The sequence below is a fragment of the Convolutriloba macropyga genome, chromosome 3 (assembly GCF_964194025.1).
Source record: "Convolutriloba macropyga chromosome 3, txConMacr16.3, whole genome shotgun sequence".
Lineage (NCBI taxonomy): Eukaryota > Metazoa > Xenacoelomorpha > Acoela > Convolutidae > Convolutriloba > Convolutriloba macropyga.
Window position 1 is genome coordinate 73,368,395 of NC_134470.1, and position 22,500 is coordinate 73,390,894.

A 22,500-nucleotide genomic window follows, 5' to 3' on the forward strand; every position below is an offset into this window, starting at 1 on the left:
AAAACGTCAATAAAACCAAAACGTCGTTCTATGATTGGTTTTAGATGATTCCTCAATCTCATTAAAAATGAAATTATGACCAGATTAATTTGCATTAGGGTTTCGGAACGTATAAAAATGGCTTTTTTCATCCTACCTTTGTTACTTATGAGAATTTAGTTTGTTCAGATATATCTTGAGAAAATATAACTGTCGAATCACACTTAATTACATCGAAAAGAGTAGATAACATTCAAGTGACAAAAAATTCAACCAAATTTTTAAAAAAATATTATATGAATATTTATTTTGTGCAAAATAGTTTTTGACAAACATGTAACCAATTGGTCCTCTCAACTGTATGGCAAAATGTTTTGTTTACTAATGATAGCAAAACTGGAAATTAACCAGAGATCAGATTGAATTTAAACATTTTCCTGATTGCGACTGATGCTTAAATGATTTTTCAGAACATGGATAGCAGATTTGATTTAAGTTAAAGAAAACTCATCATTTTGAGAGATAGAAAGAGAGAAGGGATGTTTATATAATTGCGGCTCATTTCAGTATATAAAGCTTGTTTTGTAAGACTAACATCATTAAGTTATAGAATTATTTGCAATTGCGAACAAAATTTGACTTTTATGCCTAAAATGGAAGCCATTCTTTTTCGGTTTTATCACTTTGTTTATTTTTTTTTTGTTTTTTTTTGAAAAATGAATTGCCAGGGCACTTCACTGCAAAATGCGCTCGGGGCAATTTTTATGCCAGATTTTTAGTTTTAGTTTCCTTTTCTCAGTTGCCTGACTGTTTTCTAAGACACAAACTGCTCAAATACAACATTGAGCCATAACAGTTTATTGAATCGAAATTTTCGAAATCTGAATAAACAAACCCGTAGTTAAAATTGAGCAAAAAAGTTATTTATGTCAATGGGGTCTGTTTTGTTTCTGAAACTAAAGCAAAATCACGAGTCAGAGCTGAAACGGAGTTTTAAATGTAGTCTAAATACTTGACGAAAGTGTTTCACAGGGAAGAACGTTTACTCCTCTTATTCTCAAATTTTTCTTGATAAGTTTTTCTTAATTCATCAAATTAAAAAAAAAATTAATATTTCAAATATCACTGCTGAATAGCAAATGTTGTTACAGATATCAACTCATGCAAAACCAAACTGAAGGACCCATCAAATTTATCAGATTTATTCTAAACGTCATGACTTGTGTTAATATGATATTAAGGACCAATGAAATTTTCTTTGTACTGACTTTGTTATTTTTTAATTGACTTCTCAGTAAGCTGTTTTTAGCCACAATGCGCAAAAAATGAACCCGAATGGTTATTTTCCTGCTGAATTTCCTCACTGTTTTTTTACGAAATAATGTTATTTACTTTAAGACTGTGCCATGATTGTTCAATAAAATTAGTTTACATTTTCATCTAATTATGAAAATTTAAAATTGTGCAATGTTTTTTTGCTTTATTATTTAAATTAGCCACAGGATTTGCTTTTCTTTGTTCTTATATCTAGTCAGCAAAGTTGTTGACAGTTAGACGACACGCTTTCAATTTAGTTGAAACTTTTTGAAGAGTCAATGTTTCGCGCAAATTTTCTCCTCACAACAATTAAAACATTTCTTCCAGTAAATTGTATTTGCAAGTTCAAAAAATTTTTTGTTAGAAAATTATACTGCGTCAAATGATTTCGTGATTGATATTGCTGTCTCGAGTGTTGTTTGGAAATTTTATTATCAGATATGTAACGAAGAAAATTCAATAAGGACAGAACGAGAGAGAGGAAATTTTCACTGTATATTTTCTTTCTAAAAGTGCAGCTTGTGCAAAATTTATTGGATTTGGGAAATTATGTATTCAGAAGCAAGAGTGAAAAGTGTTGAAACCCTCAACTTCTCTTTTGTTTTCTATCTAGAATGCACACAAATAAGCAGTTCATGAACATCTCGGAAATTTGATGGGAAAACCTCAAATTTCCAGAAATTTTAAAATGAAGAAGCATTTGTACGAATTTTTGTTTCTGCTGCTCGATTGCTTTTTTGTTTACAAAGATATATTTAACATCACAATTGGCAACAGAAATGTGATACGCAATTGTGATAGTCTGGATAGTCTGTCTCATATAAACAAAGCAAGAGTTGCACTCAGCCCATGATAGTTTTTGCTATTGGGATATAGTTTTTTTAGCCAAATTCAATCAACAGTCCCAATTGACTACCAAAAAAGCGTAGTCTTACAAATAAAAAATGTAAAATCACATATAAGATGCTTCATACTCCCAGAAAAAAAATAAAGCGTGAACTTGTATCAGTTATCAAATAGTTTTGAAATTTAATAAAAAGAAAAACTTGCTGAAAAATTTGAGTTCAAAACTATATAAATTTAATGCCCAATGGGGGAAATTATGTCTTTTTTATGAGAAAGATGAAGCATAATCAGAATTTTTTGATAATAACAACGATTGAGAGTTGGATTCTTTTTTTGGTAGAGTAGACAACTTATAATAGAATTTCACAGTTTCATTATGATATGGGTATATAAATTTTAATTGTTAGTACCACCTTTTATTTATGGTACACTCACGTTTGTTGACACAGGCATATGAAAACAAATACTTTTTTCAAAGGATGTAGATGAAGCAGTTCCGTTTTCGCAATTTTTCATCATTTAGCATAAAATTCGTTGAAACCATATTTTTGATTAATTTGTTTTTTGCTGCACGTTTCCTTCCCAAATATCAAGTATATCTTCCCAGGAGACTTTAAATTGATAAAAATTATCAGCTATGAGTTTTATCAAGTTTTTTAATTAAGATAAGAAAACCTAAAAAAAATTTACTTTTGGAGAGACGCATACTCTCAATTAAACTTCCTGGTGAAGTTTTGATAAACTGTACGGAAGAAATGTAGCTGATTAAAACCTGCTAATTTTGTCTTCCTTTTTCACAAATAAGCTTTGTTCAATTTAAAATCTTGCCTAATACTATCTTCTGTTTGTTGCTATGATAAAGTTGTTGTTCCATCGAACAATTTTTATGGTACATCATTTGATTATTGTCGACACACTCATTCGTCTTAGTTTAAATTAAAGTTTTTAATTTTCATATCTCTATATTCGTTTTTAAGACCATATCCTTAACGTCCATGTTAATAATAGCAATGCTGCAATTACTATTTTTGTGAATCGTCCAGCAAAATGGAAACTTTGTTTTTTATATCTGAAAATGCCCAACTAGACAGATAATCAACTTGACTTATTGTTGAAAATGTCAACTTAGTGTTTGTTGACTGGGGTAAATTAAAAGGTATATAGTGAAAACAAAAACTGGACAAAAATTCTTTGCTTTCACAGACATTACAGTGCAGAGGTATACCCAAATCTTCACGGGCAGATGTGCCCGATGTGTGTATCTCGTGTTCGTTTTCACTATGTTATTACATTGAAAGTGGTGTAATATTGCGAAAATTAGTTACTTTAGCAGAAACCGGCAAAATGGAAGGGAATATCGTCTCCCTTGTTCGCAAAAGTGTCCTAATTTTAGCCGCGGAATACAAGTACAAACTTATTAACCTATTTTTCGCGCGAGTTGTATCACGCATCCACTCCATTTATGTATTGATTTTTCGCACGCAATGTAGCTCAATTTCGCATATAATCCGCAATTAAGCCTAACTTATTTAATACTTATTTAATTAAGCCTAACTTATTACTACTAGTAGTACTTTATTACTACTTTATTACTACTTATAGTACTTTATTACTACTTATTTCTACTTATTAGTACTATTTATTACTACTTATTAAAATTGGCCAATCCCACATTGATATACAAAGTCTTTGATGCGCGAGGGATTTTTCGGAAAAAAATCAATTTTTGTGGTAGCATGTATTTAAAGCACTTTAAAGCTTTGAAAGCTTCAATTAAATTTTTATTAAAGTGCTTATTGCATGCTCAAAATGCGCGCAAATAATAGATACCTAAATTGAGCGGAAACGTGCTACAAGAATTGTTACCTAATTTTTGCACCGAATGTTCTTTTATTTCGCAAAATTGGCGGAACCCCTTTTGCGAAAAGCAATATACAAAGGATGTCACCTAATTTCGTTCATTGTTTGTAACTAATTTTCGAGCCAATTTTACTAAGGCGGAAATTTTGGGGTATACCTCTGCATTGTAATGGAAATTGTGTCGAAACTTTTATCACCAAGCAAATACATTGACAGGAGTTGCATTAGAATAGCACACTTGCATTCTTTTGAAATCATTAATCAAATCTTTTTTAAATGACAGTGTCGAAGACTTGTCTAGTTTTTGATAATTGGCTTATAACCGAGCTTGTGGTACATTAAGCTAACAAAGTTGGTAATTCAACAGTGCTTTGGGGCAACGGTAGCATTCCTGACCGCGGTTCTGGAGATATTAGGTTCAGATAATTCAAGCTCTAAGTGTTGAACAGAATACGGAATAATAGTAACACCATATGTTGGTATACAGCTACATCCGGTGAGTCAAATTTAAGGGGATTGAATTATTGTTGGGTATTATCGTTTTTGTTGTTTGTGATATTAATGGTACACAGATGTTACAAGTGAAAAACCTTCAGCAACATGTTAAATGGAAATCTCAAAAATTTAGATTTTTGACATAAAGTCTTATAAGATAAAAATTTTTCTCACACGAAAAATTTATCTTGTTAGATCAAGTGAAAAGAAAATTTATTGAGTAATATCTGTCAGGTGCTGTTTTAAATCTTTACAAATTTGTCTAACGTCATGAGATCCTCAAAATAATTTGGTTAGATCTGGGTCATTTCTTCCCAAATAAAAAATCTTTTCCCTCTATTTTCGGCCTTCTGTAGCACATTTCTGGCAATTTTACATTCAATCAGTTGACGGTGCTTCTCAAAAAACTCACAACGTATGATCTGTGTTGAAATGCTTTAGTGTGAAACTTTTCGTTCTTAAATATTGACCTTTGGAAGGCTAGTTTCAGATAAACTTGGGATTTTTATGCAAATTACATGAATATGCTGAATAGAAGTGAAACTGTGTTTGAAATGCTTTCAAATTACTGAAACCTTGTAAAAAGTTGAGCTGTAAGTATGAAGATATTTATGAACTTTATGGAATAGATGAGCTGAAAAAAGGCCAACAAATTTAAGTTTGCTGGTTAGCTCCGGTTTTCAACGTTTTTAAAATACACTACGGCAGAGTCGAGTCTATAATAATAAAAAAGATACGATTTCCCTGAAAAATTATGCCTGCAAGCAAAAGTTTTCTTCTTCTCTTTCATTGAAAGACGATATTTGTGCCATCAAAGTATTGTCTGGTATTTGAAGTACTATAATTTTATCGGGATACAAAAAAAACATGAGAAAAGCGAAAAATCTTTTGAGTCAAAATGTTGGGCATTGTTCGTTCCAATTTCACAAGCAATCCTATTTTTCACAGGCAGAAAAACCAACATAGGCAAATTCATTTCTCATCAACTTTTTTATTTGAAAAAGAAAGTTGTGGAGCCACGAAAAAGCATCACAAACCAAATTATTCCCTAATTTTTGCTTCTTCTTAAAAATACTTTAATTATGCACAGTCATTTTATGTATAAAAGTCTTCAGCTGGAGAAGATAAACAGTAAAAGTTTCAGTTTGATGGGCTAAATTGAACCAAATTGGACACTCGCTGCAATCAGTTTGAAATGCTTTATCATTTTCATTTCACTCAATTAGTTAAATAGACGGCTAAATCCCCTGGTCCATAAAGAGTTTAATAGTACCTTTACTTGAGACCACCTTTGAAGCTGGTTTCCTTTTTTCCTTTTACACGTATTATCTATTATACACTCCGTTATTGTTCATAATTTGATGCATAACCCAATTTTAGACCACCCCAAAAATTGCGAATTTGGTCAATATTTGCGTGTCATTGCGCTTTCTGCTGTCTTATCTGAGCGGGTGTACATTCGCTTTGTCAATTTCGGCAATTATTTGCTAAAGTGGAAAGACCAAAGAAAAACTATTACTTATTGTTTATGAAAAATCAGAATCGCTTTTGTATTTCACTTAATTTTTAATATTTCAATTTCACCTCAACAAACAAAAGCCGTGAAATTTGTTTTCCCAGTTGAGCTGCGTATTCGATTGAGGCCTTGAGTGCGTTGGAGAGAGCAATTAATGGCACCATTTGGGGGTTATTGCCTCAACTCGACCTCTCTCATTTCCCCAAAGCGGACAATTTATCACTACAGATCAAGGTAAGTACTAAAGCGTCTCTTCAGATGTAGGGTTTTGTTGTGCGTTTGCTGCTAAAAAGTGGTTTGAACCCGAAAGAAACGTGTTGTTCAAAGAGTAAAAATGAATGTGTCATGTGTGTGTGTGTGTGTGTGTGTGTGTGTGTGTGTGTGTGTGTGTGTGTGTGTGTGTGTGTGTGTGTGTGTGTGTGTGTGTGTGTGTGTGTGTGTGTGATGAAAATCTTAAAGTATCCTAACTAAAAATATTTGTTAAATATTTAGTTGAAAGATTGTAATAACCCAGCTTGTGGTATATCAAGCTTAACAAACTTGCTACTTCAAAAGGGCTGTGGTGCAACGGTGCCTGGCCGAGGTTCCTGGGATATTAGATTCGGGTCCTCTAAGCTCTAATTTTTTAGCAGTATATGTAGTTAGCTAATACCACAGTTGGGATATTACAAGATATCGGTATTTATTTTTCTAAATAGCATCCAAATTATGAAAAGTGTCAAAAAATGTTTATTGTCGATGGAAAGATTGAACTAGAAATTATCGACGCTGTAAGAACAATTATCGAATTATAAGATACAAAATTATAGTTTTACTCGTTCGTGAAAATGGTTGCAGTTCACAGAACAAGTAACTTTTAACATTTATTAAAAAAACCACATAGTTTTTGAAGTTTCAAATTGCTTGTAAGATAGGAAGAAACGACCAGTTTTTGCTGATGTCTTCTATGCCAATATTGTCACCAACAATTTCGTCCGTGTTCTAAAAATGAGTTTTTTTTTCAATTGAGTGAAAAACTCAAATTTTTGGTGCCCTGTGGATAGATTTCAAGATATTTGAAACGAAGCTTGTTAACTGTTCGTTTGGAAAATGCAAAATGCTGAAAAAGATTGAGTAAGTTTAATACCGCCACCACATTTGCTTCTACTTAACTTTAGTTTTTGCAAATAAATCAAGTGTATTTTTGCTGCAAAATTTGAAAAACTGTCGGCACTTTTCAGGAAATCAATCAATTTTTCAAATTAGGTGCCACTTCGTTTGGATGGTTCCTTTGAAAAAAACAAAGCTAAACCATAACAATTGCCGATTTTATGTGGTTTTCTCCTAGACGATTACAGTGAAGACCTAAGAAGATCTGCTCCCGGAAACGTATCTTTGAGTGTTTCGAGAAAATGAAACTTGTGCCTCAGCCGTTGGGTTTAGAAATATCTTTGAAAACCACATCTTGCAACTGATTTGGTGAAAACTGCACAAGTGCAATACAATTTTTATCTTCTTGTGTGAGACCATTTTCGCAACTTTAAAATTTCTCCATTCAATATCAACCTATGAAGCTTAAAAAACGGCCTTCATAGTTTTACAAATCAGCAAAAAAATTTTGAGAGAAAGATGCAGTCTTCTGGAGAGTAGAGGCCACCACTATTTTTGCTATTTTTGGTATATTGCTTCACGGCTAGTTTAAAAATTGGGAGAACTTTGAAGTGTTTGTTGGGTGATTGAAATAACTTCACTTTAAATGATTCAAACTTTTTCTAAAGTATTTTTTTCATAAATATACATCAAGAACTTGAGTTTGATGCTGAAAATTTGTGCTTTTCAAAAATTGCTAACCCACATATTTGATGTCGAAAAGTTTCTGAAAATAATTTGAGTCTCCAAAGTAGTGTTAATTTGCAAGGGAAGGTACGTAAGTTTCATTGATAATTTTAAAATAAAATGGGGTGTGTTTTTGTTTTTAAAAAAGAATATAATTTTGAACAACTTTTGAATAATTTACAATATTGTTTTTACAATTTTCTGAATAATTTTTATAGTTCTGTACTATGTAGATTTATGACTTTATATCTGAACAGCAGGCGCTGAAATAATGAGATCCTCAGCTACGATTAAAAATTGTGTTTTAAAGAATGGTTAATTAAAAAATTCCCGAGCTATTCTGTTTTCAGAAAAAGAACGTTGTAGACTGTCTTATTTAAGAATTTTTGGTCAATAATTTTAAACTAAAATTTAGTACTTACCTAATCTTATGACCCATATAACTTCTTGAATTCAAAAAAGAAATTATTGAAAAACTGAAAATGTTTTGGTTCTTAGCAAGTTGATAACAACTTGTTTCTGCACCTAACAGGGACAGCGACAGGGCAATTGAACAGTGAATCAATGAGCATATCAGGTCCAAAAATTTCGCCGACACAATTGGAAATGTACTTATATTTATCTGCCATTATTACATTGCATGTATGAAAATTTAAAAAAACTCATGAAAAAAAATGAGCAACAAGATCAAACAGGATCTTTTAGTTTTGATTTGATATGGCAATTTGAACATTGTTATGCAATGATTTCATGTTCGGTGATATCTTAAGAAGACATCAATCATTGGGGAATTATTTTTTTCAACCTATCCATGTTTTCGCAGATATCTCCAATATCATAATACCAATACGAACATAGTCAAATTGTTCTAAGAGTGAATATTTCAAACAATTTCACGTTATGAAAACAGAGTCTCGGACCGTAGACGTCTGAGATTGAAGAAATTTGACCTGGAAATGATTTGCATTAAAAATGAGGCAAAATGTTTTTTTTTACACTAGTCTCTCGGCTAAAGGCTTTCCAAATTGTTACCCGTCTGCATCAATTGACAAACAAAATGAAATTTAGCGCTTTTTAGGACATCGATTAGCTGATTCCGTCTTTTTTTATGAACTGCGCCTCTCTTTCCTGTAATTGAAGTTATTATATACATTTTTGGTGAATAAACGTGAAATTATTATATCCAATTTTCGGTGAATAAACTTGCAAAAATTGTGTTTTTTTTACATTCAGACAAATAGAGCTAAGTTTTTGCCCCGAAAATGTTTAAAACATGCTTGAAACAAAGTAACTTTAATTCCAAAAAGCTGTCAAAGTATTTCCGGTGACGAGAAATGGAAAAAAAATGTAATTTGACCGTCAAAACTTTGTGAAAAATTATTTCGTTTTGTTCAAGGTTGTATAACTGAAGTAGGGAAGCGGCTTTTTCAAACTCAACACGACAAATTTCGAACGAATCATTTCCAAATATTTGTAGAATCGACATTTGCTTTGCAAAAGCTTTTAATTTTGATTGTGAACAGCTGAAATTGGCAGATATAACAACGAAAATGTTGTAATATAGAAACACACCGTGTTATATATTACGAAATATAGAAAATATTTCAGCAGGAAGAAACAAGTTTTATTTCAACATTCCCACATTTTAGCGGTACACTTAACCCTATTTTTCTTTTTCTATTTGCGAAACGATTAGGGCGCTATAGCTCGTTATTCGGAAAACAGTGTGTCGGATGAAAAAATTTAGGCACACATTGAAATTTTCGGCGTATTTTTTTTCTATCCACATTTTTAAATTACTCCAACAGATTTCCGTAAAAATTATTTCAGTTAAGGTTTTAAATCATTTGCATTTCAGTACAAATCTCCGCAGCATTATCAATAATTTGAGAAGAATCGCAACATGGCTTCTGTTGCTTCTCTTGCTACTGTTAAAACCACTACGCGTATCATCTCAACAAAGCTACAAAGTTGCCCCAGCTTACCTGTACGACATCAACGCCAACAACTATGACGTCACCAAGTGTTGTTTTGCAAAAGAAATTCCACATTACTGTTTGCTAATGTGCGATGGCCACACAGAAAGCTTCAGCAGTCGCGATATTTGTCGAGGTGCTTATGAAGACGTCCGGAAGCTCTGTTTTTCCGGACCTTCGCCAGATGATGCCAGTGAGAAGAACCCTTCGGTCAAAAATCACGAGTACCAGCCACAGTTATTTGACCCGTATCCAAATTACGAAACATCTGATGTTCGGAGTGATCAAAATACGAATAGGGTTGAGATTATTTTTCCCTCTGAGCAGTCCCCAAATGCCGAAAAAGAAACAAGTTTTGCAGTATCTACCGTACCTAATTTGACTGCTATTTGGTTTAGCAGTTCTGTTCTGTCTCTTTGCAGACATTTCCTGCGCCTATAGCGTTACTATACTTTGTACTAATCTGTTGTAATTTTGTTGCCATGCCATAATAATCAATTATCAAGCTCGTATGTTTGTAAATAGAACTATTGTTTTTTACTTTTTTCTCAGAGAGCTCGAGTTACTCGACAATTTTGTGGAAACTTCATTTTTCAAGATGTTTGCTTAATGATCAACTTTAAGAGAGTTCATTAAATAGTCTCATGTCTATTAGCGACGGGTTATCTAACAAGAATCTTACATGATTATGCAAAAATCAAATGAAGTAAGGTGCCGAGTTGGTCGACCCATGAATCCCGTCGTTGAATCATTGATAATTCATAAAAAGTCCATCGATCGTTCATAAATCATTCGTTACCAATTTTTCGATGATCTTTAAAAATCCATCGATGAGAAACCTCTGATTGTTACTGGATCAAGGAATCCCCATCGATAAGATTTCACTGTATAATAGAAAATCCAACAAAGATAGGTAGGAAATACGTCAAAATAGGTCTGCTATAGTCCGTGTTGATACTCAAGCTTCTAAATTAATTCAATGAATCCTAATTTAACTTCCTTCGCATGATTTGACTTCTAATATTATCTCAAATGTTGCCATGTTCTTTCACTGCTGAAACCAAGCTGTGTGAGTTCACTATTGCCAGATAAACCTTAAAAGGAGGTTGGTCAAAATTGCTGAACCCCGGAGCAACGGATTGAAACAAAAGCTTCTGAGATAAAAATAAAATTGTTAAGACAAAAAAATGGCTTTATGTATCTTTATTTCAGAACAACTTAGAACAGGAACTACAACCCATCAACGACGAATACGAAAGAAAAGAGAGAAAAATTCAGAATTCAAAAAATGGGACAGAACAGACGACAGCAAAAAACAGCATATAATATCAGAAAACTTTCAAGAGAGGGAAAATAATTTCAAAATATGACTATAGAAGGATTACGTATGCAAGCAAATAATTTCTTTCAAGTTCTATCATTCTAACGACGAAAAAAAACTGGAGTAAAAAGGTTTCAATCCAAAGTAACTTATATCTATTCAAGCCGATTTACACACACACACACACACACACATATATATATATATATATATATATATATATATATATAAATAAATATATATGTATTTATATATATATATATATATATATATATATGTATATATATATATATATATATATATATATATATATATATAAATAAATATATATGTATTTATATATATATATATATATATATATATATATATATATATATATTCATATACCTGATATCATTTTTATAAAACAGAAAATACCTTGATAATACGTCTTGTTATCATTGAATAAGTTCTTTGTGTAAATAAGCCTTAACAAAACATAACAACTTTTTGCAAAAAATAACCACTGCTTTTTGGAAAACTTTTTAAGAGTTTTAGATGTGCATCGTTTTTTTTGCTTTGAAGTAGATGGTGTTCATTCATATACACACATACAGAAAAAACAAAAGATCACAGTAGAAATGGTGTTTTTTTTTATCGTAGACCGATATCGAAATTTCGGAAATTTCAATCTCTAAAATTCAAAAGCAAGAGAGAACACAGCATTTACAGTCAAACACGTTTAGAATGCTTGCTTTTGAAAATATTTTCGATTTTTGTTGCTCGTTGCAGGAAAAATTTTAACGTAAAGAGGTGAAACCGTCAGTATCGAAAATTGGAAGAAAAGTGTATGTGCATTCAGTTGTTCGTAAAAAAATTCACGTTCTCTGTCTATCTGCAAAACTCAACAGATCCCACCAAGATTAGGATAAAACAATCTCAGACCAAACGTTCACTATCATCTCAACACCTACAAAACCAAACTCGGGTCTGAGAATTTTTTTCTCAATTAACATATCTGCGTAACAAAGGAGTTCTACAAATCAAAATAACAACTAGCGCCGCATTCATCAACGCAATCCGTTCAAAACGAGGAACTAGCAGTTCAAAGATTGTCTAACAAACATTGCAGTATACAATACGAAGAGCAGTTCAATGAAGTACACAAAAGATTTGATGAAATTTTCAAAATCAAAATGTTTTTTGAGTTTTAAGTTACCACCAGAGGATTCAGTTTCGACAATCATTGTTAAGCGCTCCCCGTTTTGTTTCGAAGTGTTGACGCTCAAGCTTCAAAATAATTCATTGAATCTTAGTTTTGGTTCTTCTGCATGATTTGATTTCTAACTTTGTCTCATGTATTTTCCGTTCTGTTTTACCGCTGAACCCAAACTGTGTGATTTTACTTTTTTCAAATCAATCCTATAAACAAATTGGTCAACAGTCCGTTATAATGGGAAAGTTATAACGAGCTCTTTGTCTGGTTAAGTTGCGAATGACTCCGATTAAACTTTTCTTTAAAAACTACAAATCTTTTCCATTTGCTCCCCCAAGCCTAAATGGTTCATATTAATTACCCTTCACCCTAGGATAAGTGGGGGGGGGCAGAACAGAAAATCTTCCAGCAAATCATTATCTATACCATAATGGTGGGCTATAGTCTCGTTGGGGACTAAAATCTCCTGGAAGGAAAGACCCAAGTTTTCAACAAACTTTTAAAGTACATTCATTTACGTTGAAACATGTGCTCAGATATTCAGCTTGCAGATTCATCATCGCTGACATTCGACTATCGTCGTTGATGCCTGAAAGACGCACTGGGACGAAATGCAATATCAAACTATTTTTAATCGGACCTCTGAAAATTACGCATTTGTATAGGTAGGAATATCAACAGAAAAAAGATAAGCTACAAACGTCGGGCGAATTGCTCTCAAACGAAGGGCGGGCGGTTGGCTTCGTCAGTAGCTAGCCAAGGTTTAGTAAGACTAGCATTAGCTTAATTTGACTCGTCAACTTTTAGTTTTCTATCCCTGTTGGTAAATAAATCAAATAAAAAACTGATATTTTAAAAATTTGCACAATATTGCAAAATTTAAAAGAAAAGCTTCCAGATTTTGAAGTAAAAATGTACACAGCTATTTTTTGTCTGCGGAGTTATGTCAAGTAACCCATCTGCATGAATTGAAAAACTTCGTTGGACAGTAATGATCGTTAAACTCACAAAAGACAAAAATGATCAAAAATTTTGAAAACAATAGCAAATTTTACAGAATCTTGCTAAAATTAGATACATTAAAAACTATAAAACCATTTCATTGTCTCAAGAGACTATCCAGTAACCCTACTTCGAGCTTTATAGTTTCACTGGCTCATGAAGATCCATGAACTTGGAACATGATATTAATTTTCTGAAAATTTGATAAAATAAATTTTATCAAAAAATTGCTAAAGCTGGAGTCGTTAAAATATTGATAAACATTTGATTAACTCTAAAAACTATGCGACAGTGTATTATCAAACCTTGGAGGAGGTTTCTAGGACACTGGTGCCGGACAAAATGAAAAAAAACTCAAAAAGGTTCAAAAACTTGAAAAAATGGCAAATATTTTTTAAAATATTGCTGATATTAAAATCATGAAAAACATTGCTTTACATATAGAAGAATCAAACCCTAGAGGACTTTAAGCGGCTCTTGAGACTGAAGAAACATAAAAAAGACCAAAAAACCTAAAAAATTTGAAAGTTGCTTATATAACTGCTAAAATTTTTGATAAGAAAAATTGAAAACTAATCCGTGGTCCAAAAACATTTTCCAGTATCTTTTTATCAAATCCTAACAGAGATTTTCTGTTAGAATGAAAAACCTGAATAATGACAATAAATGTAAAAAAAACTGCAAATTTTGTTATAAGAATTGCTAAACTTCGTGGTGTTGAAATCACGAGAAACAATCAATTTCATTCAGAAGTTAAACGGTATTCTATGGTCAAACCCTAGAGGACGTTCTTTGGCTCTTGAGGCGCGAGAAACCTAAAAACCGACAAAATTTTTCAAAAAACTTGAAAAAAATTGAAAATTTTATCGAAAAATTACTTAAATTTGTGACAAAGTTTTGAAAATATTTAATGGCTCATAAAAGAATTTGCAGTGGCTTATTATCAAAATCTTAAAGAGTTTTTCTGGCCCCTGGGTCTGTAAAAATTTGAGTACTGAAAACTAAATGTCAAAAAAATTGGACAAATTTGCACCTTTTGTCAAAAAACTGCTAAACTACGTTTGGTCTCTGGAGTTATGTCAAGTAACCCATCTGCAAGACTTGAGAAGCTTCGTTAGCCAGTAATGATCGTTAAACTCATAAAAGGACAAAAATGATCAAAAATTGTGAAAACAATCGTCAATTTTATCAAAATCTCGCCGAAATTAGAGATATTTAAATCTTTAAAACCATTTCATTGTTACAAGAGATTATTCAGTATCCCTATTTAAAACTTTAAAAAGTTTCACTGCCTCATAAAGATTCATAAATTTCGAACATGATAAGCATTTTTAGAAAAATTAATAACATAATTTTTTCCAAAAAATTGCTAAAGCTTGAGTCATTAAATTATTGATAACCATTCCATTAACTCTAAGAACTATGCGACAGCTTATGATTAAACCTTGTAGGAGGTTTCTAGGTTCCTTGTGCCGGAAAAATTGTGTAACAAAATTCAAAGATGTTCAAGAACTTGAAGAAACTGCATACATTTTTTAGAAATTGCTGATAATAAAATCTTGAAAAACATTCCTTTATATCTAGAAGCTATGCAGTAACCTATAATTAAACCCTAGAGGACCTTAAGTTGCTCTTGAGACTGAGGAAACAAAAAAAGACCAAAAATTTAAAAAAACGTAAAAATTTGCAAGTTGCATATCTAACTGCTTAAATTTTTGATAAGAAAAATTGAAAACTAATTCGTGGCCAAAAAATATTTTCCAGTAACTTATTATCAAACCCTAACAGAGATTTTCAGTTATGCTGAAAAACCTGAATAATGACAAAAAATAAAATTTGGACAAAAAACTTCAAATTTTTTTTAAGAAATGCAAAAATTCGTAGTGTTGAAATCATGAGAAACAATCAATTTCATTCAGAAGTTACACGGTAATCTATGGTCAAACCCTAGAGGACATTCCTTGGCTCTTGGGGCGGGAGAAACCTAAAAACCGACAAAAATTTTCAAAAGAATTGAAAAAAATTGAAATTTTTTTTTCGAAAAATTGCTTAAATTTGTGACAAAGATTTTAAAATTTTTAATGGCCAATAAAAAATTTGCAGTGACTGATTATCAAAACTTAAGGAGGTTTTCTGGCCCCTGGGTCTGTAAAAATTTTAGTAATGAAAACTAAATGTCAAAAAAATTGGAAAAATTTGCAAAAAAATGCTAAACTACGTTTGGTCTCTGGAGTTATGTCAAGTAACCCATCTGCAAGACTTGAGAAGCTTTGTTAGCCAGTAATGATCGTTAAACTCAGAAAAGAAGAAAAATGATCAAAAATTGTGAAAACAATCGTCAATTTTATCAATATCTTGCTGAAATTAGAGATATTAAAATCTTTAAAACCATTTCATTGTCACAAGAGATTATTCAGTATCCCTATTTAAAACTTTAAAAAGTTTCACTGGCTCATGAAGATTCATAAACTTGGAACATGATAAGCACTTTTAGAAAATTTAATAATTTATTTTTTACGAAAAAAATGCTAAAGCTTGAGTCATTAAAGTATTGATAACAGTTCCATTAACTCTAAGAACTATGCGACAGTTTTTGGTTAAACTTGTATGAGATTTCTAGGTTCCTGCTGCCGGAAAAAATGTTAAAAAAATTCAAAGATGTTCATAAACTTGAAAAAATTGCATACATTTTTTAAAAATTGCTGATATTAAAACCTTGAAAAACATTCCTTTATATAAGCTAAGCAGTAATCTATAATAAAACCCCAGAGGACTTTAAGTTGCCCTTGAGACTGAAGAAACATAAAAAAAGACCAAAAATTTTAAAAAAAAACGTAAAAATTTGCAAGTTGCATATCTAACTGCTTGAATTGTTGATGAGAAAAGTTGAAAACTAACGCGTGGCCAAAAATCATTTCCCAGTAATTTATTATCAAACCCTAACAGAGATTTTCTGCTAGGCTGAAAAACTTGAATAATGACAATAAATTTTTTTAAAAATTGGAAAAAAAGTTGCAAATTTTGTTTGAAAAATGCTAAAAATCGTGGTGCTAAAATCAAGAGAAAAAATCCATTACTTTTAAAAGCTGTAAAGCATAATTTGGTCACACCGTAGAGGAGTTTTCCCGGCTCTTGAGGCGGAAGAAACCTAAAAACCGACAAATATTTGCAAAAACTTGAAAAAAATTCTAAATTTTATCGAAAAAGTGCTAAAAATTTGTGGCAATAAAAAGTTTAAAACTATTCCATGGCCAATAAAAAATTTGCAGTGACTTATTTTCCAACCCCTAAGGACGTTTTCTGATTCCTGGGTCTGAAAAAAACTTGAATAAAGAAAATTAAATGTAAAAAAATGAAAAAATTTGCACGTTTTGTCAAAAGATTGCTAAAGTTCTTGATGTTGCAATGTTGAAACTATTCCACTTCCACTAGAAACTATGCAGTAACTTATTTAAAACACCTAGAGGAGGTTCCTTGACACCTAGGGCTGAAAAAATTCAAAAATAACACAAAAATTTTCAAAAAGCTAAAAAAAAAATTGTTAAAATTAGTATAAAATTTAAGCGATCGCTTGGTCGAACGCAACCACGGTGGTGGGTTGGGTTGTGGGGGGGGGGGGGCGGTGCACCGGGGGGCTGATGGAGAGCGGCGGGAGGGGGTCAAAGCTGGGGGTGTCTTCAACCTCTCTTCCGCCCTTCACACCATAAGTATAAGTCTCCAAAACAGTTTGAGCTGAAACAGAGCTGAAAAGCTCTATGAGCACTTCATGCCCGCTGGGCGCTACCTGTTTATCCCGTTTTTGAGGACGAAAAGACAAAAGCGTCTGACGAAAAATTGGTCAAGCGAAAAATCGCATAAAAAAGACCGACAGGACTAATATAATTGCTACAAACTTCGTTTGAGAGCAACTAAAAACGTACAAAATAGGTAGGTAAAAACGTTCAAAGTAAGTTTGGACCTCCACATTTCTTCCCATAAGTACATATAACCCCCACAACTTTATATTTTGTTAAAACGGTTCATTTAGAGACACCTAGAAACGGTTACGGCTTCATGACATGATCATTTGAAACAATTCAAAAATTTCAAATATCAATTTTAAGAACCTTTCTCCTGAAATATATATGATTTATCGCTATAACTATGATAAAATCATGAATCATTGATGGAGTTATGTGAAAACTGCGAAAGACCTCTCGTTTTCTGAAAGTTGTATGAACCATTAGGAACTCACTGGAAACCCAAACCAGGGTATAATATTGCAAGAACAGTGCAAGACCTTTCAAGATAAAGGTCTTCATGCAAGGTCTTGCAAGATAAACTTGGCCACTGAAAAAATGAACCCTGATCAGTACGCAATTAAATTGGGTGCTGAGAAGATTCTACGAAACCCAGAACTATTCTATTAATGACATAGAGGACGCTCTTTCTCTGTTCTTCTTATCTAAAAACTTAAGTTCAACAGTTTGAATTTGTGTTTTCTCTTTTCTTTCAAAGTTAACAAAATTTATTCAATGAACTCCAAAATTATGGCTCAACTGATCGTACAGACTAAAAAGGCCCCAGACTAAAATGACTTCGATTGAGAATATTGCAAGCGCCCATTTTGGATGCACCCATTTGTTTATGATACTTATCCCCTCTCAACTACAAAATAACCCCTAATCTCGCAATTGGTCGAGCACAAAATTTCGACTAGAGTCTGATTAGAGGCGTCTCTAGTCCAAATCCGACGGTTATCTTGCAGGGAGTATCTTTCACGAATATTGTGAAAGATTCCGACGCGAAAAAGTAGCAATAGTTACCAATACCAACACTGCTCATGAAAAGTCTAAAATGTGGGGAAATAGAAATGTGGCACTGAGAACAGGCCGCTGTTGCCCGATGCTTATTCGCTGCAATTACATTGAAACCACAATTAATAATTAATTTCATTATTATACAAAATCATAACAGAGTTATGAACGATTCCTACAAAATGACTCTTGCTAATCTATTGCCTCTCGCAATGTCTCTCATTGGCAACAATCTGCCTAGAATCCTGCAAGATATCCGTCAAAGTTGGACACGGGAATTTTAGTCTGGGACCTCAACCTGGGATCTTTCAAGTATAGGTTGTGTGACTCTGCTTGAAGCCACCGAGAACTTCTGACGTTTATCGCGAAATGCGAAGCGGTTCGAGACATCAAGTCAAAATTTCGGAGCGACTTCTGCAGAGTCACGTAACCTTGCTTAAAACACGAAACGCGCACGTTTTAAAATGACGAAAATCAACGGAAGTCAACATCTGGCTAAGTAGCAACTTCTGGCTCTGGAGACTTTCGGTATTTTAAAATGTGCACGTAAGTGTTTTAATTGATCTTTCAAGCTAGATATCCAAATATATCCAGTCATTTAACGTTCCCTCGCTCCTCTTGGCTTCCCATCTCTGCTCAATAGGACACAAGTTAACAGAATCAGCACAATGATGGCACTCAAACTGAACACATAACTGCCAATGTATAGTGTCTTGTTGCAATAGGTACTCAAAGAGCGGTCCTTGAATGTCACTGAGTTTACGATTCCCATTGTCCAAAAGGTTCCCACTATCATTGAAAAGAAACTGTTTCATTTTGAGTTTTGAGGCATAAAACTTCACATTCTGATTATGAATGTCTCAAATGCGTCATTGTGGATCTCAGAGTTTGTGTTAACAAACGCCCACCTGTTGACGCTGTTTACGATGCGCGGTTTAAAGTTAAAGTTTTGCAGAAAGAAATTTTGAAAATTGAGTTGAAAATATTTTCTAATGTAAAATTGAGTTTCACCGGTGCACAACAGCAACACAAAGTCGCAGCAAAAACTTTTTTGAATATAAAAAATATTGTGAGTTCATTTATATTAAGGCTTCACTCTCTAACTCTCTAATGAAAAGTAAGTTGAAATCTTTTTGTTTAAGAAAATGAGAATGTAAATATGAGCTCGTATGTGATAATCTATTTATTTAGAAATTTTGTAAAGTTAGCGTACTTAATATTAGAACAAAAAGATTTCACAAACATTTTTAAGTACAAAATTTAGCAGACAGCTCAAAACAAATAAAAGACTGGAGATTTTCTTTTTGAAAAACCACCAACTTTTTACAATGGGAACATCAAACGAAATATAGAAACTCGGTTCAAGAGAAATCAAAATTAAGAAAAATTGAAGTCAAATGGCAGGTTTGCCACTCTACATAGAAATTAATTTGAAACATTTTTAAGCCCCGAAGCTACTAGAATTTTGACCATAAATATAATTTGTGGCAATGATATCGACTACAGGTTTAGTGCTCATGAGAATGAAAAAACTAAAAACCTGAAAAAAACAGCACCCCAATACAAGCCAAATAATCCACATAAAATCTGTGGGAATCAACGGAAGAGAACTGCCATAGGAAAAAGAACTTTTACGGCTTTTTTATCGAGGTGCTACTAAAGATAGTCTTATAAGTAGTCTAAGAAAGGGTATTTATAATTCATAAAACAAATTGTGTTAATTTTGCAGTAAAACGTTTCATTTTTTTTATTCAATTTAATTTTTTTTAATTTTATCAACAACTTGTTTGATTGCGTTTGTACGTAATTTAGCGATATATTTTTATGAATTAGTTGTTTTCAAATGAAGTTCTTTTACTCTTTAGAGTTAAGATTTCAAATATATTTTGCTGCATAAAGCTTCAATTAGCGTGAACGATTATCCTTGATTGCCAGAGGTTGTCAGTTGCTGCATGAAAACTCAGCTTTGCAGACCTTTTTTTCAAATGTGCTTAACGTCAGAGAATACATTTTTTTCACGGTAATCATATTATAAAAGACGTCTGGTTTAGAAAAAATCTTTAAAATTCACTTTAAAATTTTTATTTTTAAATTGTCAGCGTACTCTTATAGGAGATATTGATAGAAAGCTGGCAAATTTTTCAAAGTCACAGATTAGTTAAAAATCCCCCACAGGCTCGTTACAAAGCTCCAAACGATTGGTTAGTTTCATTTTGTCAAAAAATAGAGTCTGCCGAACGCTCAACAAACTAAGTCAAAATTATGAGCGCCACAAAACAGCAATTCTAAAATCAGGAATCTGATACGTTCTTGAATGAGCCATAGTCTGGTGCAATGAAAACTATCTGACACTAGCAAAAAATCTCATTTTCCTAATGTTCGAAAACGGACTTTAACTGTTTCCCAGGTAAATAAAAACCAAAAATATTCATTTTTTTTAAAAAAATTGTGTTTCTCATTTATCTCCCACGTAAATAGGTATCTTTTAATCCCGTCTACATAATTATAGAATTTATTATGCTCACTGCGCAAAAAATTGGTTTTGACGGTTCCCTTTTTGTTTTTCAAAATAGCTTGATTTTTGATGACAAAAATTGAAGTAGTCTTAAAAATCGAAATGACTTACATCTTTGGCCTCAAACAACATAGGATCTTTAACATACAATATATTTGAATCCAGGTAATCCTAACTTGAAAATGCAAAAACTAAAATTTTGAAACCTTACATTTTTTGTTGCGTTCTCTCTAACCAATTAAGATTTTATAAATATCTACCTCTAGGCATAGCTCAGCGTAGTGCACAAGAATTGCTTATTTATAGTCAGTGAGAACAACAAAAACTTAAAATATAAAACGTTTCTGATCAAATTATACTTTTTTAACAATTTTTATTTTGACAAAAACTGCGAACGGGTGCATCTAATTGGTTAGAGAGATGTTCCTAGCTTGGCAGTTTTTAGATCCTTTTAGGGCTAAAATATCTGTAAATACAAAAATTCTACCCCGGACAAACATTTTATCGGCCCTTATCTGGGTACATCAAGCTATGTTTTCTTAGTTTTATTTAAGAAGAGAAGAATAAAAAAGTTCAAACTTTTTCTTTGCCCGTTTTAACACCCTGCTGCTTTTTAATCCCTATTTTTAGTTTCGTCGAGTGGAAATGGTAATAATCTCGAGCAAAAGGAATTTGATGTGACAAAAAGGAAACAGATTCCTATGAGCCAAATGACATCAATCATTCCCAAAATGAAGAGGAATGTAGTCTGTGATCGTGGACAACATGTGAGAATCTTGAGCTTTAGGAATACCATGAGTGCCCATGATGATGCAGTTATGGTCATGAGCACCCCCATTATGAGCAGATAGAGGGGTATACGCGGTTTTGTAGGGCAATCTTTCGGTCAGGAATCTTTCAGCCCGATGAAATTTACGTCTGTTATTTTTAGAGTTTTTTTTGCAACAAGTTAATTAAATTATAACCATACGGTTAAATATACCTGAAACAAAAAATATTTCAAATCATTCAAACAATAATAATATAATAAACATCAACAAATTTCTTAAAAAATCACATTATAAAATTTTCTTTCGATTGTTTTCTTCCTAAAAATAAAAAAAAAACTTTTAAAAGCTCCTACGTTACTATTCAAAACGTTTGTTCATTGATCTCGACTGTAAAGAACAAAAACAGTAGAAAGCGCTCCTGAGATTTAATGTTATGAGTACAATTTTGTAAACTGTGATTTGACCTACTGTAAAGAATGAAACTTTAGGAGGAAAAAGTCAAAACCTTGCAAGCCCTGCTAATCAGATCTTGCATCATCTAACGAAGAAATTAATTTTTGAGCCAAAATTGATCGATGAAGTATGATTGTATTTTATGATACTGCAGAGATAAAATAGCCCAATTTATTTGCTAGTCTGGTTCCGTCATGTCATCCATCATATTTGAGCTGTATGAACAAATGATTTTCCGCTTTATTTCCGCTTTATTTCCGCTTTATTTCCGCTGTATAGAGTAAAACTTAAAAGAATGAAAGATGCCTGAGAAAAATATTGTTCCAAAGAGAATGCAGAAAAGAGCCACTATGAGGCTAGTTGCTATCAGAGACAGATTTCGAATCCTCTCATGTTTTAGTCGCCTCGCTTGCCTCGCTTCTCGCAAACTGAGAGTCCTGGCTGCTGTGCGAGTGTACTGGTTACTGCGAGACAGCTCTAAACAAGAAAAAGACGTACCTTGGTAATAAAAATAGCTAGTTTATTGGGAACCTTTTCTCTTCCCGTAGACAGTTCATAACTAATACAAATCTTACGCAAAACCTAAAGAATTTCGGATCAATTCTGTTTCGGCCCCCAGTGTTTTTTTATGACCCCCAGTTACA

The 22,500-nt window shown here is 32.6% G+C and overlaps 2 protein-coding genes across 8 annotated transcripts in view; one reads left to right on the top strand and one right to left on the bottom strand.

Annotated features, from left to right (window-relative positions):
• The first annotated feature begins 5,507 nt into the window (after nt 1–5,507).
• On the top strand, nt 5,508–10,344 carry LOC142337276 (uncharacterized). Its single transcript, XM_075386453.1, has 2 exons — nt 5,508–6,247; nt 9,687–10,344. Exons 1-2 carry the CDS (start codon nt 6,168–6,170, stop codon nt 10,243–10,245), a joined length of 639 nt encoding a protein of 212 aa, XP_075242568.1. The 5' UTR covers nt 5,508–6,167; the 3' UTR covers nt 10,246–10,344.
• Nucleotides 10,345–18,398: 8,054 nt separating this feature from the next.
• Nucleotides 18,399–22,500, bottom strand: part of LOC142337277 (uncharacterized) — a 91,908-nt gene continuing 87,806 nt past the window's right edge. For all 7 annotated transcript variants that reach the window (XM_075386457.1, XM_075386458.1, XM_075386454.1 and 4 more), the window contains 3 exons: nt 22,163–22,333; nt 21,333–21,512; nt 18,399–18,907 (listed from right to left, as the gene is read on the bottom strand). In XM_075386457.1, coding sequence (XP_075242572.1) covers nt 18,717–18,907; nt 21,333–21,512; nt 22,163–22,333 — 542 coding nt within the window. In that variant the 3' untranslated portion in view covers nt 18,399–18,716. The remainder of the gene's footprint in view (nt 18,908–21,332; nt 21,513–22,162; nt 22,334–22,500) is intronic.

Bases quoted from the DNA above. Each gene is read 5' to 3' on its own strand.
- LOC142337276 (XM_075386453.1), top strand. From the start codon at position 6,168: ATGGCACCATTTGGGGGTTATTGCCTCAACTCGACCTCTCTCATTTCC. The intron at 6,248-9,686 runs GTAAGTACTAAA...TTTGCATTTCAG, and splicing joins ATTTATCACTACAGATCAAG to TACAAATCTCCGCAGCATTA.